General features: G+C 43.2%; 1 protein-coding gene across 16 annotated transcripts in view; it reads right to left on the bottom strand.

Annotated features, from left to right (window-relative positions):
- Positions 1–14,726, bottom strand: part of kif1aa (kinesin family member 1Aa) — a 100,925-nt gene that overhangs the window by 17,166 nt on the left and 69,033 nt on the right. For 6 of the 16 annotated variants that reach the window (XM_080738341.1, XM_080738351.1, XM_080738350.1 and 3 more), the window contains 7 exons: positions 13,672–13,727; positions 12,587–12,796; positions 7,980–8,088; positions 7,140–7,206; positions 6,054–6,138; positions 5,836–5,941; positions 3,473–3,499 (listed from right to left, as the gene is read on the bottom strand). In XM_080738341.1, the coding sequence (XP_080594467.1) occupies positions 3,473–3,499; positions 5,836–5,941; positions 6,054–6,138; positions 7,140–7,206; positions 7,980–8,088; positions 12,587–12,796; positions 13,672–13,727 (660 nt within the window). The remainder of the gene's footprint in view (positions 1–3,472; positions 3,500–5,835; positions 5,942–6,053; positions 6,139–7,139; positions 7,207–7,979; positions 8,089–12,586; positions 12,797–13,671; positions 13,728–14,726) is intronic. The other 10 variants (XM_080738355.1, XM_080738356.1, XM_080738345.1 and 7 more) reach the window with 3 other exon arrangements.

The raw sequence follows: 14,726 nt of genomic DNA, 5'->3' as shown, positions 1-14,726 counted from the left end.
ATAATTATTTGAAAACTTTAGTTACTAGTTACTTTAGGAAACCTGATTACCCACTTCAATCCTATATGCATTTAGGCCGTTTGAAAATAGCCGATCTACAAGCTCACAATGTGTTGCGATGCAACACACTGTGAGCTTGTAGATCTGCTATTTTCAAAAGATCTTTATACATTTGAAAACTTGGGAAATGGGACATTCTGCATAATGAGTACTTTTACTTTTGGTGCTTTAAGTACATTTTGATGCCAATACTTTTGTACTTTTACTCAAGTACATTTTGAATTACGGACTTTCACTCGCGACAGAGTATTTCTATATTTGCAGTACTGATACTTTTACTTTACAGTAAGTAAAAAATGTGAGTGCTTTTTCCACCACTGCCTCCTGGAACCAATAGTGAAGAGCAGCTCAGGGCTGCTCTCAGAGGCGTCAATTGGGTAAGGCAAGCTATGGCAGCTGCCATACTACAGGGGGAAATAATAAAATGTACTTTTCATCGTGCCTGTTGCTAAGGTATGGCAACATGACTGGTATCTTGCACACGCGCGAGGGCGCGCGCGCAAGACACCAGTCATGTTGCCATACCTTAGCGTTTTCTGAACTGACGCCACTGGCTGCTCTGTGGCAAAGTGACCAGGCAGTACCAGAGGAAACTTCAGCCTCTGCTTTTCAACTAGGTGCTTTACACATGCACGCACATGACCCGGGCCCACATGTGCAGTGCACCGTGTACACACATACACACACTCTGCAGTAGAGAGGCCTGTTCTCTCACACTATACTAGGAAGCAATTTTTTTCGCCCCCCTTTTCCCCCCACACTTACATGATTCGCCTCTTTTCTTTTTATGAGCTCCTTTTAAAGTGTAAAAGCCAGGTTTGAAGTCATGCTCGCTGGCAGAGCATGTGAGGAAACATTTGTTTCTGCCGTTTGGCCCCGTTTCCACCCAGGCATAAATGAGATTTAGAAATGTTCACAGCATAGCAGCAGGTTTAGGGTTTAGGGAAAATGCTACTGCTGAGGTAATGGTTTCATGGATTACATTTTAATGTTTGGGACTAGAACACCTTGCCAGCGAGGGGACTGTAAATGACGTGTTCTTCTCTGACCGGCACTTGGAGTTAATGGCGGACAACTGGTGTCCCTGCTCCCCAGAGATGTTCCAGATATCTGTGATGGGAAGCAGGGACGTGCCTGGCCCCTGATTCAGCCCGGGAAAAAGAGTTGGAGAGGCCCTCATTGCGCGCTATAGAGCGCTGCTGCTACTCAAAGAAGTGGCAAGCCAGTGGGCCAATTACATGAGTTATATTTCGTCGTTGTCGGGTGGAAACCTTGTGTGTCTAAAACCGTTTGTTTTGTATTTTTCATTTAAAAAATGAATTAAACTAGTGAAAACAGCCGATCTACAAGCACACAACGGCGTTGTGTGCTTGTAGATCTGCTGTTTTCACTACTTTTGTGCGACGGCCTTGTATGGTGAAGCAGGGCTTTGCTTTGCGAAAGAGATACGAGGTTTCTGCCCGACAGTAACGTTTACTTTGTTGGCCACCCCCAAAATGGAACGACGGCCGACATTTTATTTTTAATGTTTTCCTAATGGCAGGCCTGGACCGGCCGGGAATGAACCGGCCGTTCGGGAGTTGCCCCGCTTTTCCCAATGGCCAGCACGTCCCTGGTCACGGGCCCATGGGAAGAGAGAGACCAATCACTGGACCTTTGCCCGACAAGACAAATCAATTACATTGGAGATAGCAGGGAAATATCAATGTCACTTTGCCTGGACAATCATCTTTTAAATGTTTTACAATGGTGGAATAACTTACGTATTTCATCTTTCTCTACGCATATTGGTAGCGAGTTTTTTAGTGTGATTAGATTTCAGGAATGAATCCATGCTTTGGCTAAAGGCAAGGTGCACCTCTGTCCCATTGTTGCTTCAAATGAACAAAACAATGCATTGTTAAGAACGAACCACCACTGCCCTCTGGTGGAGAGCAGTGTTCAAGCTATTCCTCTTAAAACTATGGTTTTATGGTATTTTACTGTATACATTTCTCTATGACGGTGACACTCCGTTAATGTAGTATTGCTGTATTGTACAACAAATCAATTCCCTCTGTGCATAAATTAACATCTGTGAAAGGTAACTGTTCAACTCGGACAGAATAATGAATTGATAAGGTGTGTCCATTATACAAGCAATATTTTACCAACTATATCAGATTCCAAGATTGATTCTGTGCTGGGGCTGGGCAATATGAGCATTACAGTACTTGAAACAATTGCCTCGATTACGATTAATGAACCATTATGAAAAATATCACAGTGAAAATAGGCGATATATAAGTTCACAACGTGCCACGATGCAACACGCTGTCAGCTTGTAGATCATATATTTTCACTATTTCTGCACGGCACCATTGTACAACAAAGTACTTTATGATACAGGGCTTAAGCGGTTAATCAGAGTAATCAATGTAGTTGTTCATAAAACATATATTATATTAAATTAACTTACAGTACATGAGCAAAGTTACACTTTCTAAATATCGGTTTATATTTTAGTTTAACTCTCAAATACCTGGAACGCGCCCGCGTCGCATTAGATTTGAACCACTTTAACCATTATTTTATGCTTTAACTATTGAAAAATAGCAGATATACAAGCTTGTAGATCTGCTATTTTTGAAAAATCGTGAAAATGTGTGCAAGTCTTTGAATATCTTTGTCCCGATCTTTGACTCAACTTCTAAATCCTTCCTCTAAATCAGCTGTTCTCAAACTTGTTCATGTCAAGGACCCCCAAAATTACATTTATTCGGCCGCAGACCCCTATCTCAAAATATGTTGTTCCAGGGACCCCCCAGAAGCAGAGATTTGAGTTACAAAAGTCTGCTTTGAAAAATATATATTGAAAAATTTGCACACATTTTCACGATTTTTCAAAAATAGCAGATCTACAAGCTGTTGTATATCTGCTATTTTTCAATAGTTAAAGCATTCAATAATTGTAGGCCTAAATGGGTTAATTGCCCAGCCCTAGCCTGTGTTATGGACAGACCCGTCAGCTGCTGATGAGTGTGTGATACAGGCCCAACAACACCTCCAACAGTGACAACAGCCCAACGCACTCCACAGTCACAAAGCAAAGCCAGCCATGCAGTATACCTGACCACCCACAGCCCAACTTCAACCACTCAAACACACATCCAGCTCAGTAGGAGGAGGGGGGGGGGGGGGGGGGGGGGGGCGCATGCGGAACGACATCCCACGCAGACAAAACAGACAAGCGAGAGATAGCAGCATCCCAACGGAAATGAAGGAAAGTACAAGGCGAGGAGGGGGAGAAAAAAGCGACTGTGGGTTTACAGGGAATAATGACAGGGTACAGGGGACACTGAATAATGAAATGAGAATGTGTGTGTCTATAAATCAACAGAATCAGAGCAGCAGAGGGGAAATAATAATGTACCTAGGCATGTCCGAATCAAGAAACTGTCTGCAAAAACACAAAACAACATTCCGTTAGTGGACTGGAGGGAGAAAAAGAGCGTCAGCAAATCGGCATTTACCTCAACAATAGCGACCAACACAGGACTAAGCGGAGACCCTGCGGGACCATGCCCTGACTTGGCGCTGCTCCCCCGAACAAACAAAATAAATGAATAAACACAATAACCTACCACTAAGGGTCAACTTAGCCATTACTTTAACATTGCGTCCTTAATAGGTTTCCAGATAGTGAGATACCCGTTTGCAGTTACAGTTCATTTCCTCACAGCTTCCTTTGACTGGCTCGGCAGCGGATTTGAATAAAAAAAACATGTTTCCTACGTGACCAGTTCAAACGTTCTGCCGAGACAATCAAACGAAGCTGTGGGGAAAATTAGCCGGAACAAGAAATAAGTATGCCACCCTCATGGGAAACATGGGACAACAGTTTAACAATTTGTCACATTTTCAAATGCAGCGAAAATAACAGATCTACAAGCTCACAACACGTCGCAATACAGCGCCATTGTGAGGTTATAGTTATTTTAGCTATTGTTTAATTGTATTACTGTGTGTGTGTGTGTGTGTGTGTGTGTGTGTGTGTGTGCGTGCGTGCGTGCGTGCGCGCGTGCGTGCGTGCGCGCGTGCGTGCGTGTGTGCGTGCGTGCGTGCGTGCGTGCGTGTGTGTGTGTGTGTGTGTGTGAGCCCCAATAATGCAGCGCCACAGTCTAAAATAGGTTGGGATGGTGCAGGGTCATTGCATTCAGTCCTGCCCGGTGCCTTTAGCTTCTGTTATAATAGTAGGTTATCTGGGTTAGAAATGGTATTGTTAGGCTTTTTCTTTTTTTGGAGAGGGGAAGGTTATCAGCAAAACAAAATTAAAGCAATTAATAATAACAGCAAGTCACACAATTAAATGTAAGTAAATAAATTAAAAAGCCTTTAAACTGGGGGGAACTTAATATAAGCAGGTTTAGCTTTCCATACACTGTGAATGATTCCTGAAAATACTGTGATTCCATTTGACGACAGCGGGAGAGCAACACACATTTAACAAGTAATACAATGTAATATGTTGAAACCTTTGAAGATTCATTAAATGTAATATATTAAAACACAAGCTTATGTGACATAGTAAATGCATTTTCATGGTGCCAGTGTATTATGATAATGTTGATGATAAGTGGCTGTTCTAGGTACAGTAAAGGTTAGGTATTAGTAACCTATGCCAGAGTACAGTGAATGGTGGTTTTGAAATGAGCCATACTATGTAAACTTATGAATGTATTACATATTTAAAAGCAAAATCCTGTGGGCTCATCTCAGTAGGGTGATGATTAAATGTCCTATTCTCAATGTGACCTCATAGTGACTTGTACTATGGCTACTTTCAGGTTAGTACGTTTATAATACTAGCACTTAAATTCACTTTTTATTAGTAAATCAAATGAAACATGCATTACATTGTGTTGGTTATATACTGTAGTGTACACTAGTAATGAGGTCCAGTCCAGGATGTGTATTGTGTAATTACGTGGAACTACTGCGAAGCATGCATGATGAGTGAGATTAAAATTAAGGTGTTTCATGTTAAGTTTGTGGCATGGTGCTGGTCAGTCCATAATGTAGGTTAGTGGGGTTAATCAGGCTGGTGAGATGGTGAACAGGATGAGATGCAACATGAAGGTGCAGTGACGTTTAGACATCCAAAGCACAGGAGGGTCGAAGCAGCCAGCATGAGGTATAGCATCTTAACAAACAATTAAACAGCTTTAGTGGAATGACTTATAACAACACCCAGCTTAAGTATTCTAATTCTTGGTCGTCCTACCTACTGTATGAGGCCTTAACCTCTCGACAGATCAAAGTAGATTACATTTTTGCAAAGTAACTAAAATGTTTTGGTGATGAGGGATGGGCCGTTAAAAAGTTGTGAGTAAAAGATGGTTAAGCCAAAGTATTACACATGAAAATTGGCAGTGGTTTGTTATATATAACGTTCAATATGGGCTTCTGGGCATGCAATCTTCTGACCCATACTGTAGCTGTTTTCACTAAGCCATGCATCTGCATGGGTGCCACGGTCCAGTGCAGGAGCTGTCACTCAACAGCAGTGGCGGAGAAATGCTAGGGCGGGGTTTCTGTGACCGTTGAATGATTTAGCACGGCATGCTCTCTTCCAAATTCAGCACAGCTGCTGCAGGCGTACAATGGCCAAACATCTCTGTGGCCATCGCTGCTTTCAATTCCCGACCAGATAAAGCAACCAGATAAATTCAGACGCAAAAGGAAGGTCACCCCATTGAGTGCAGTTCTAGCTCAGTGTTTCCTAGCGGTACGTACCTGTCGTCCTGCGTGGGCCTGACATAGCCGACGGACAGGATGTTGAGAGACAGGATGTTGGGGTCGATGATGGTCTCGTCAGCCTCTGGCGTGCTGCGGAGACGACCTGCCAAAAGCACAAGGAACCTCAGTGAGGACACCTCCCAACAGAGGTTTTAAAAACCTAAGCCGCCGCACGGAACCTCGTTTCCCATGGAAAAGAATCAAAGCAAACATACCCACGACGAGCTCGCGGACATCCTTCCATTCGATGTCACCTCCTGACTCATGTACGATAGTGACAGTGATTCTCCTCTGGAGACCCTATGGAGTGTGATAGATAGATGGATGGATGGATCAATATACGGAGAGAGAAAGGGTTCAACTCAATTCAGAACCTCCAGAAAAATGGGATTATGCGATCGCAGAATTTCCCGCATAATCAGACAAATGCTGCGGGGGTCACATGCATAATCGCATATTTTCGCCCGCATATTTCGGAACTACCCGCATATTTCACTGCATTAAATCACATAAACCTCTGCATATTTCACATCTTTTCACATGTTTCATGTAATTCACAACATTTCTGCATATTTTGCATGTCCCATTTTTCGCTACTTTTCGCATATTCCGCAACTTTCCTCAATTTCACCGCATAAAATCACATAAAAACCTGCATATTTCATCGCAACATCAAGGACTTTTGTCCGCATAATCAATGATTTTAGTCTGTATAATCAATATAATATTGTTTTAGTCCACTCCAAGTGTTTGTTTGCCTATCTCATACATGGGCAACTGGCGGCCCGGGGGCCACATGCAGCCCCCACCTTCACTTAATGCGGCCCGCAGGTTAATACCGGAATACTGATATATTACTGATTTCAGCTGTTACAATTCCAAACATGACCTGCTTTAATTCCGTCAGTCAATATTAGTAGCTTAATGACTAGTATAGTATTATTAAAATGTATTTTTTTATGTCCAATGTACTTGTATTTAGGTTCATAAAGTTAATATGAGTATATAACTAAATGCGTTTGAAATTAGATAAAAAATTTACATTTCAGGATTCCAATTTAAAAACAACAAAAAATTATTCAGGATTCCAATTCAAAAGAAGCAAAAATAGCCGATCTACAAGCTCAAAACGCATCGCAGCGCGATGCGTTTTGAGCTTGTAGATCTGCTATTTTTGCTTCTTTTGTATGAGATACTAGAATGACAAAGTAGGACGTAGCAATATGCAACGTGGCCCTCTGGAGTGAAGGTGGAAATATAGTGGCCCTCGCCATCATCAAAGTTGCCCACCCCTGCCCTACCTGGTGCAGTAGGAACGTGCCATGGCAGGGCATGCCTGCCCTGTGGTCCACTGCTGCAGGGATGTAGCTGTGGAAAAGCACACACATCTCATCGATCAGCACACGCTGTGGATTTATGAACGCTATCAATATCCTCCTGAGGCAACATGCAATGTGATAGCTGTTCATGAAATATTCAATTCAGCGGAAAATAAAATACTCTGGAGCCCAATCGATTCCGAGCGTCTGCCATAATGAAACTGAACTGTGCCACTGGACGAACGCTACACTAATCCTTATCCCTGGATTTAGCCGGGGGCAGGGGCGTCACAAGGGGTAGGAAAGTGGGACTGAGTTACTAGGGCCTGGAGGGGCCCTAGTAACTTTAGCTATTGAAAAATAGCAGATATACAAGCTCACAGCGCGGCACCGAGTGCCGCGCTGTGAGCTTGTAGATCTGCTATTTTTATAAGTCGTGAAAATGTGTGCAAATCTTTGAATATATGTATTTTTTAAGCGAACGTTTGTAACTCAAATATTGCTTCTGGGGGGGGTCCCTGGAACTAAATGTTTTGAGATGGGGGACCGTGGCTAAATACATATAATTTTGGGGGTCCTTCATATGAAAAAGTTTGAGCATCACTGACATGGAAACATAGGTTTCTTGCACACATTTTCACAATTTTTCAAAAATAGCAGATCTACAAGCTCGCAGCGCGGCACTCGGTGCCGCGCTGTGAGCTTGTATATCTGCTATTTTTCAATAGCTAACATTCATGGGGGGCCCCACAATGAATCCTTGTACCCAGGGCCCAGAATTTGGTGTGACGCCCATGCCAGGGGGTGACATGGGATACTCACTCCCCGTTGGCCTCCAGCTCGCAGATCTCGAAGAGGACCATGAGGTCGTACTTGCAGTGGCACGGACCAGAAGAGGGGCGGGTCAACGCCGTTAGCTTGGTGGCGGGTACTGGGTTTCAGAAAGAGACAGAGACGGTTTAGACATCAAGATATACAGTATGGTTGAGGAAAGTACTACAAGACTATAGGCCACTGGTTCTCAAAATGGGGGTCCTTGAGGTGGTTCCAGGGGGGTCCCCAAGCTAAATGACTGATAATTAGGAACCAAATTAATCCTTTAGTGTTTGTAACTCAGAGTGTACAAATAGAATCAAATGGAGCCTTGCGGGTCCTTTTGGTTCCATTTGTACACTCTCAGAGTTATGTTAGGTCGAAAGTAAAACATTTGAGAACCACTGCTCTAGGCCAGTGGTTCTCAACCTTTTCAGCCCTCAACCCCCAAAATAAAATGATTTTAACTGGGGACCCCCCCACCCTGACGAGCAGGGTCAGGGTGGAGCAAGAGTTGAGGCATTACATTTTGTATAACACGGTTCTATTGTGAAAATAGCAGATCTGCATGTTTTCACAATTTCTGACTCTAATATTTGACAATTTGGACAATGTTAACGTTTTAGAGGTATTAAAAAGTACTTCAATTGTCACTTTAGAAATGTGCATATAGGTTACCCTCTATACACTTAAACTTTATGTTGGTTTGTTTACTGTTGAGAGAGAAAACAATCTTGCACATTAAGCTAATCATCTGGGGACCCCCCCAAAATAATGTGGGGACCCCCTGGGGGTCCCGACCCACAGGTTGAGAACCAATGCTATAGGCTACTGGCTGGCTAGCACAGGGGGAAAGCTGAGACCAACTCTGGCCCAAACAAAGGGCAGAAGAACCAGAGCCATGAAGGGAGAGAGAGAGGAAGCACTCAGACCTGTGGGAGGAGGAACTCTCTATCAGCTGGTTTAACATCAGTCCACACTTAAAGGAAAATACCATGCAAGGTTGACACGTAAATGAGTCACTTGTTTCGTGTGGAAATAGGATTATCATTTTGTTTCGAATGAAATACACCAGTGTTTCTCAAACTTGTACATTTCAAGGTTTCCCCTTAACTCTGACAGTGTACAAATGGAACCAAATGGAACCCGTTAGGGTTCCATTTGGTTCCATTAGTACACTGTCAGAGTTACAGACTTGTATGGGTCCATTTGGAACCCCATAAAGGAACCCACAGAGTCCCTGTTACCCACTTTGAGAAACACTGAAATACACCATGGAATTCAATTCTTCAATGTGTGTAAAAGGTCAAGTTAACGGTCCACAGGTTCAGGCTGTGCGTTGAACTTTGGTTGATTCTCATTTTGTTACGAGGGTTCAGGGTCGTTTTGAAGGAATGGTATTTCCCTTGAATAGCTTCACAGTTTACTATTGTCTATGCACAGTAACAACGCGGTTCTGCAAACATCACATTGTGACAACTAGATGGACACACTCTATAGTACTGTATCTCTCCATAGAACAGTTCCACAATAGCTCTAGTTCTCAACGTAGGACCGTGAGTGGGTTCCAGAGGGTTCCCAGCTAACTGATCAACAGAAAGGAACCAAATGGGCCTTTATGGGTCTGTGACTCCGAACGGAACCAAATGGACACTTATGGGTCCATTTGGTTTCCATTTGTACAATCAACAGAGTTAAATTAACACAGTGTATACAGCAGGTCTGGAATTTCATCATTTTAGGGGCATGAAGGTCACTTGGCCTTTGGTGTTGTCCATTTTCTGAGGGCACAAAGGCCAAATGCCAGGGCAGGAAGGGCATGAAAAAAAACGTGTCCATTGAAATAATTAATTGAATTTGAGGGTTACGGATGATTCAAAATTTGATGTAGACTATCTGCAGTCAAATAAATACATTATGGTATTTATCTGATCCATGCTCAGCCCTGCACCAATCAAAGTCACGTATATGGAGAGAAAGTGGTACAGTCAGCTGGGGCATTAAGGCCACTGTGGCCCCAGGGCATGCAATTTTTTTGAGGGGCACAAAGCCAAACTGAGGGGCAATGCCTTCATGGCCTCCCTGAAATTCCTGCCCTGGTATACAGTGTAGATTGAGGTCCCAGAGACACAGTAAGAGTCATATTAACTCATTTCCTGCTATCCCCGTCGAAACCGGAGATTTCCCGCTGTACCACTCTGCGATGCCTGAGGAGCTTTAATTAGCTTTAATCATTATGAAACGGTTAAAAGTATGATCGCTGATTATAGCCGATTCTGGCTCTTTAGGCCCGTCTCCTAACTGTATCCGGTCGTATTTCCGGTTTGGACCGGATCTAGTTTTATGTTTGATTCTTTTACCCGCCTGGCATATGATCTGCGCACATATCGTCTGCTATGTGCGCGAACGTGTGTTACGATAGCGCACAGCTGGCTGTTTCCAATGTTTTTTTATGTAAACACTGGCGGATACAGCAGGGATACAGCCTGGCAACGGATATGTCTATTTCAATGGGGTTTTTTTTATTCGAAAGCTGTCACCGAGTCACATCGCGCACAGATCGTGCACGATGCGTGCACGTGCCCACGTTAAAAGGTAAGGACAATTTGGCAGGAAAACAGTTCAGCCTATGTTTAAAATAGCAGCAAATGAGTTAAACGGGGGGAATGGCCTATTTATATATCAAACTGGGACAGGGAGTCCACCATATTAAAAAAGCTGAGAATCGTTGCTCTGCAGGAGTCAAGGCGAGATAAGAGTCAGTGTGACTGAAACTGAAACACTCCCACACACAGACATGGAGCTGTAAGGCTGTGTCTCCAGTCCACCAAAGCGCTTCTTCCCAGCTGAAAATACTCGCAAAACAAAAAACACTTCCAAACTCCCCAGCTGAAAATATTTAAACTCTCAGCATGCAGATAAAGACGCCACACATGAACGCATGTGTGGCGTAAACACATGGCACAGCATAAAAACATGGCGCACGCATTGAAACAATTCAAAACATACGCTGCATGTGCTCAGGAAAAAAAGTGCTTTGGTGGACATGGCCCCTTCAAGCAAAAAAAAGAAAAGTATTAGGTAGAACTCACACATAATGAATAACTTAACCAATCCTTCCTGTACTACAGAATAGTCATTGTGACCACTAGCTTAGCAGAAAAAGCCCAAGTGATCCCACATTCAAAGGTGGAGCTGTAGGGAAACTCAACCACACAAGTAGGAGTGGGCACACAAGTACACAAGAGAACCAATCCAACACTAGAATCCCCCAAACCCAAGCTTCTTCTTTTTATATCAGCTTCAATTTGGAATAGATCCATCACATCTACATTGGTCAGTAAGCAAAATTTGCAGCTAGTCAGTGAGTCTGTGCTATTGCAATGCGTTAGAGAGGTGTTCTATTATCCCTAATGTAGTGAATCTTAAACTGGGGTTCTGGTGAGAGGGTTCCAGGGGGTCCCCAGCTAGGTGATAGATAGTTAGGACCCAAATGGACCCTTACAGGTCTAAAAAGCTCCCTTTCCACTACGAGGTGGAACCAGAACTTTCCAGAAGCTGAACCTATTTTTTTTTTTGTTCTGGTTTTGTTTCCATAGCGTACGGCCTGGTTTCAGACGAGGTTCTGGGAACCTTTTTCAGGTCCTACTCTTGAGGTAGTCCTAAACTTGAGTTCTGGGAACCCATGGACGGGGCCAGCAGCGCTACTTCTCTCGATTCTGGACCTTCCCAGGTTGGGTCTGGTTGTATGGAAACGTAAGCAGAACTTGGTCTCAGAACTTCACAGGTTCTTGACAGTTCTTGGTTCTGTAAAGTTCTGGTTCTAGGTCTGGTTTGGCACTGTAGTGGAAAAGGGGCTTAACTCAGAGTGTAAAAACTGTAACCACATTTGTACACTCTCAGAGTTATGGTGGTCCGTGGTCCTAATGTAGTAGGGCATTCACTGAGAGTGATTTTTAGTATTCTAATTATTCGACCTCAAAGTATTTGAATAGGACTGGCCAAACTGTCAAATATTAAGTAAGCAAGAGGCAAAGTGCGAGGCGTTGTGAGCATGTAGATCGGCTATTTTCACAATATTTATCTGTGGAACCGAGTAACATTAATACCTACAATTCCAAGTGATTGTCAGGGTGGGGGTCCCCTGTTCAAATATGTTTATTTTGGGGGTCACGGCCTTAAAAGGTTTGAGAACCCCTGGTATAGAGCATTAACAAATTCATCCACCCAGGGGCATTGACAACTCATTCTTATGACTTCCTATCTAGCCAAGCTTTATAAACTATATATATGTTTTTAAAGAGAAAACAATAAAAATAAGCGAATATTCGACTTTGGTGAACAACGTCGAATAGTGACTTTGATATTTGAATATTTGAATATTTGGTGAATGCCCTTGTACGTGCTCCTAATGTATAGCACACTGCGGGTCCTTGAAATTAAAATGTTTCAGAACCACTGCCCTTAATGGTGCTCTCTGCAAAAGAGCTTTCCGTTGTGTGTGTGTGTGTGTGTGTGTGTGTGTGGGGGGGGGGGGGGGTGTTCAGCCTGGTATAAAAAGAGCTTTCCGTTGTGGGGGGATTCGTGTGGATTCAGCAGCAACCAAGTCAACCAACCCGGCGTCTGAGCTTTAACGACAGAACAGATAGTGATGGGCGGAGCCGTGAGCTGGGCCTGCTCCTCCAGGAAGGAGGCGGCCAGGCCCGCGGCGGACAGGGCGTGGCCCGACAGCGAGTCCACCAGCGCCCCGTTGAACACGTCGGGGACCAGGTACCGGATCAGGTCCAGAGCCTTGTCCTGCTCCCCCGGCAGGCTGTCCGAGTCCGCTGATTCACAGCCAACGACATGGAGTTATGATGACATGGACTCACAGACACACATGACATGACTTATAGGCTTAGACGTATACCCTGTTGCGAGTCAGTGTAGCACGCCGAAAATGTAAGATCAAAACTTTGCCCTGCAAAGGCAGAGTGCTGTAACTACGTACAAGAATTTCACAAAAGAATGGGTTTAAAAGTGTTACAACTGGTCAGCCAAATGAGATACAGGCATATACCGGTAAGTGATATTAAATTGATTGTATATCTGTTCTTGAGGTAATTGTTCACCCCCCAATATCATGAAGGCTAATTTGACCTTTGGGCGACACAAATTAAGTTGTTGTGTCCGAAAACGTAGTTACTGCACTCTGCCTTTGTAGGGCAGAAATAGATCTGCTGTTTTCCATATTAGCTGTATTCGAGATCAGCTACAGTATATGTGGTTCCCAACCTTTTCTGTGTCAAGGCCCGGCTTGGACAATGGAACCAACGCAGTATACACTTATAAGTTCATATTTGTTGGTATCATGATTAAAACAACATTTTCAAGGGGTTAAAGATTTCTAATTTATACTGTATGTATAGTACTATTGTATCATATTATATTAATGTTATATCATGATTAAAATCTTACTGTAAGCCAATTATTTGTTGGCCCACTTGAAAACAGGTTGGGAATCACTGTTCTAGATATATTACATTTTTGGCGCATGACACCGTCACGAAAACAAAGTATAGATTAGGCTTTACAGACACACTGCTACAGACAACACCCTGTGGCATGCAAGGCAGAGGTAAAAGCCTGTCCACAGAATAAGCATCATTTTTACAGCTAATGGTATTTTGTTCACTCTGCTTATGAAAAAGAATATATTTACCAGGCTTTGACAGGGGCATCACTTTGGGGAATTGTCTTCTGCAGGGACGTAGTGGGCTGTTTGGAGAAACAACATTGAAGCAACATGTCGTCAAAAAGAGAATATTTATTATACAGGAACTCATAAGATATCGTCACTGTCGGGAAAGTCTTTTGTGCCGGCTGCTCTCAAGTTATACAATGAGCAGGGGCGTGACAAGGGGTAGGAAAGTGGGACTGAGTTACTGGGGCCCAAGGTGGAGGGGCCCTAATAACTTTATCTATTGAAAAATAGCAGATATACAAGCTCACAGCGCGGCACCGAGTGCCGCGCTGCGAGCTTGTAGATCTGCTATTTTTGAAAAGTTGTGAAAATGTGTGAAAATCTTTGAATGTATTTTTTAAGCGAACATTTCTAACTCAAATTTTGCTTCTGGGGGTCCCTGGAACTAAATATTTTGAGATCGGGGTCCGTGGCCAAATACATATCATCTTGGGGGTCCTTGACATAGGTTTCTTGCACACATTTTCACGATTTTTCAAAAATAGCAGATATACAAGCTTGCAGCGCGGCACTGTGAGCTTGTATATCTGCTATTTTTCAATAGTTGAATCCTTGTACCCGAGGCCCAGAATTTGGTGTGACGCCCCTGACAATGAGACACACAACGGTTGCTGGACTACCTACCAGCTGTAACCTAGGACAACTGTAACCTAATGTAACTGGAACTATAGTTGTACTGACTCTGACCTCTAAGGACCTTTCCAAGGAGGGCTTTTCATGTGTGTCACCCTTTCCTTTTTATTTAGATTTTTTTGCACTGAGCATTGGACACTTTTTGTTTGGCTCTGCACTATTGGGTTGTGTTAGCAGTATTGAGTATTTTGCTTGTGTTTGACATGGTGGTGAGATACTTGTAGCACTGACTAGCATTGACTGTTATGGACACATTTGTTTGGCACTGTATTGATAAGTTGTGCTTTAAGTATTGCTTTTGAGGGGGTATATAGCGTTGACTGTTTTAACACTTTGTGTATATATTCTTCTTTTTCTTTTTTTTGGTGTACCTTGCTCTT

Source organism: Nannobrachium achirus (assembly GCF_963921795.1).
Source record: "Nannobrachium achirus genome assembly, chromosome: 1".
In the NCBI taxonomy this organism is placed as follows: domain Eukaryota; kingdom Metazoa; phylum Chordata; class Actinopteri; order Myctophiformes; family Myctophidae; genus Nannobrachium; species Nannobrachium achirus.
This window is presented reverse-complemented; position numbering and strand designations above follow the sequence as displayed.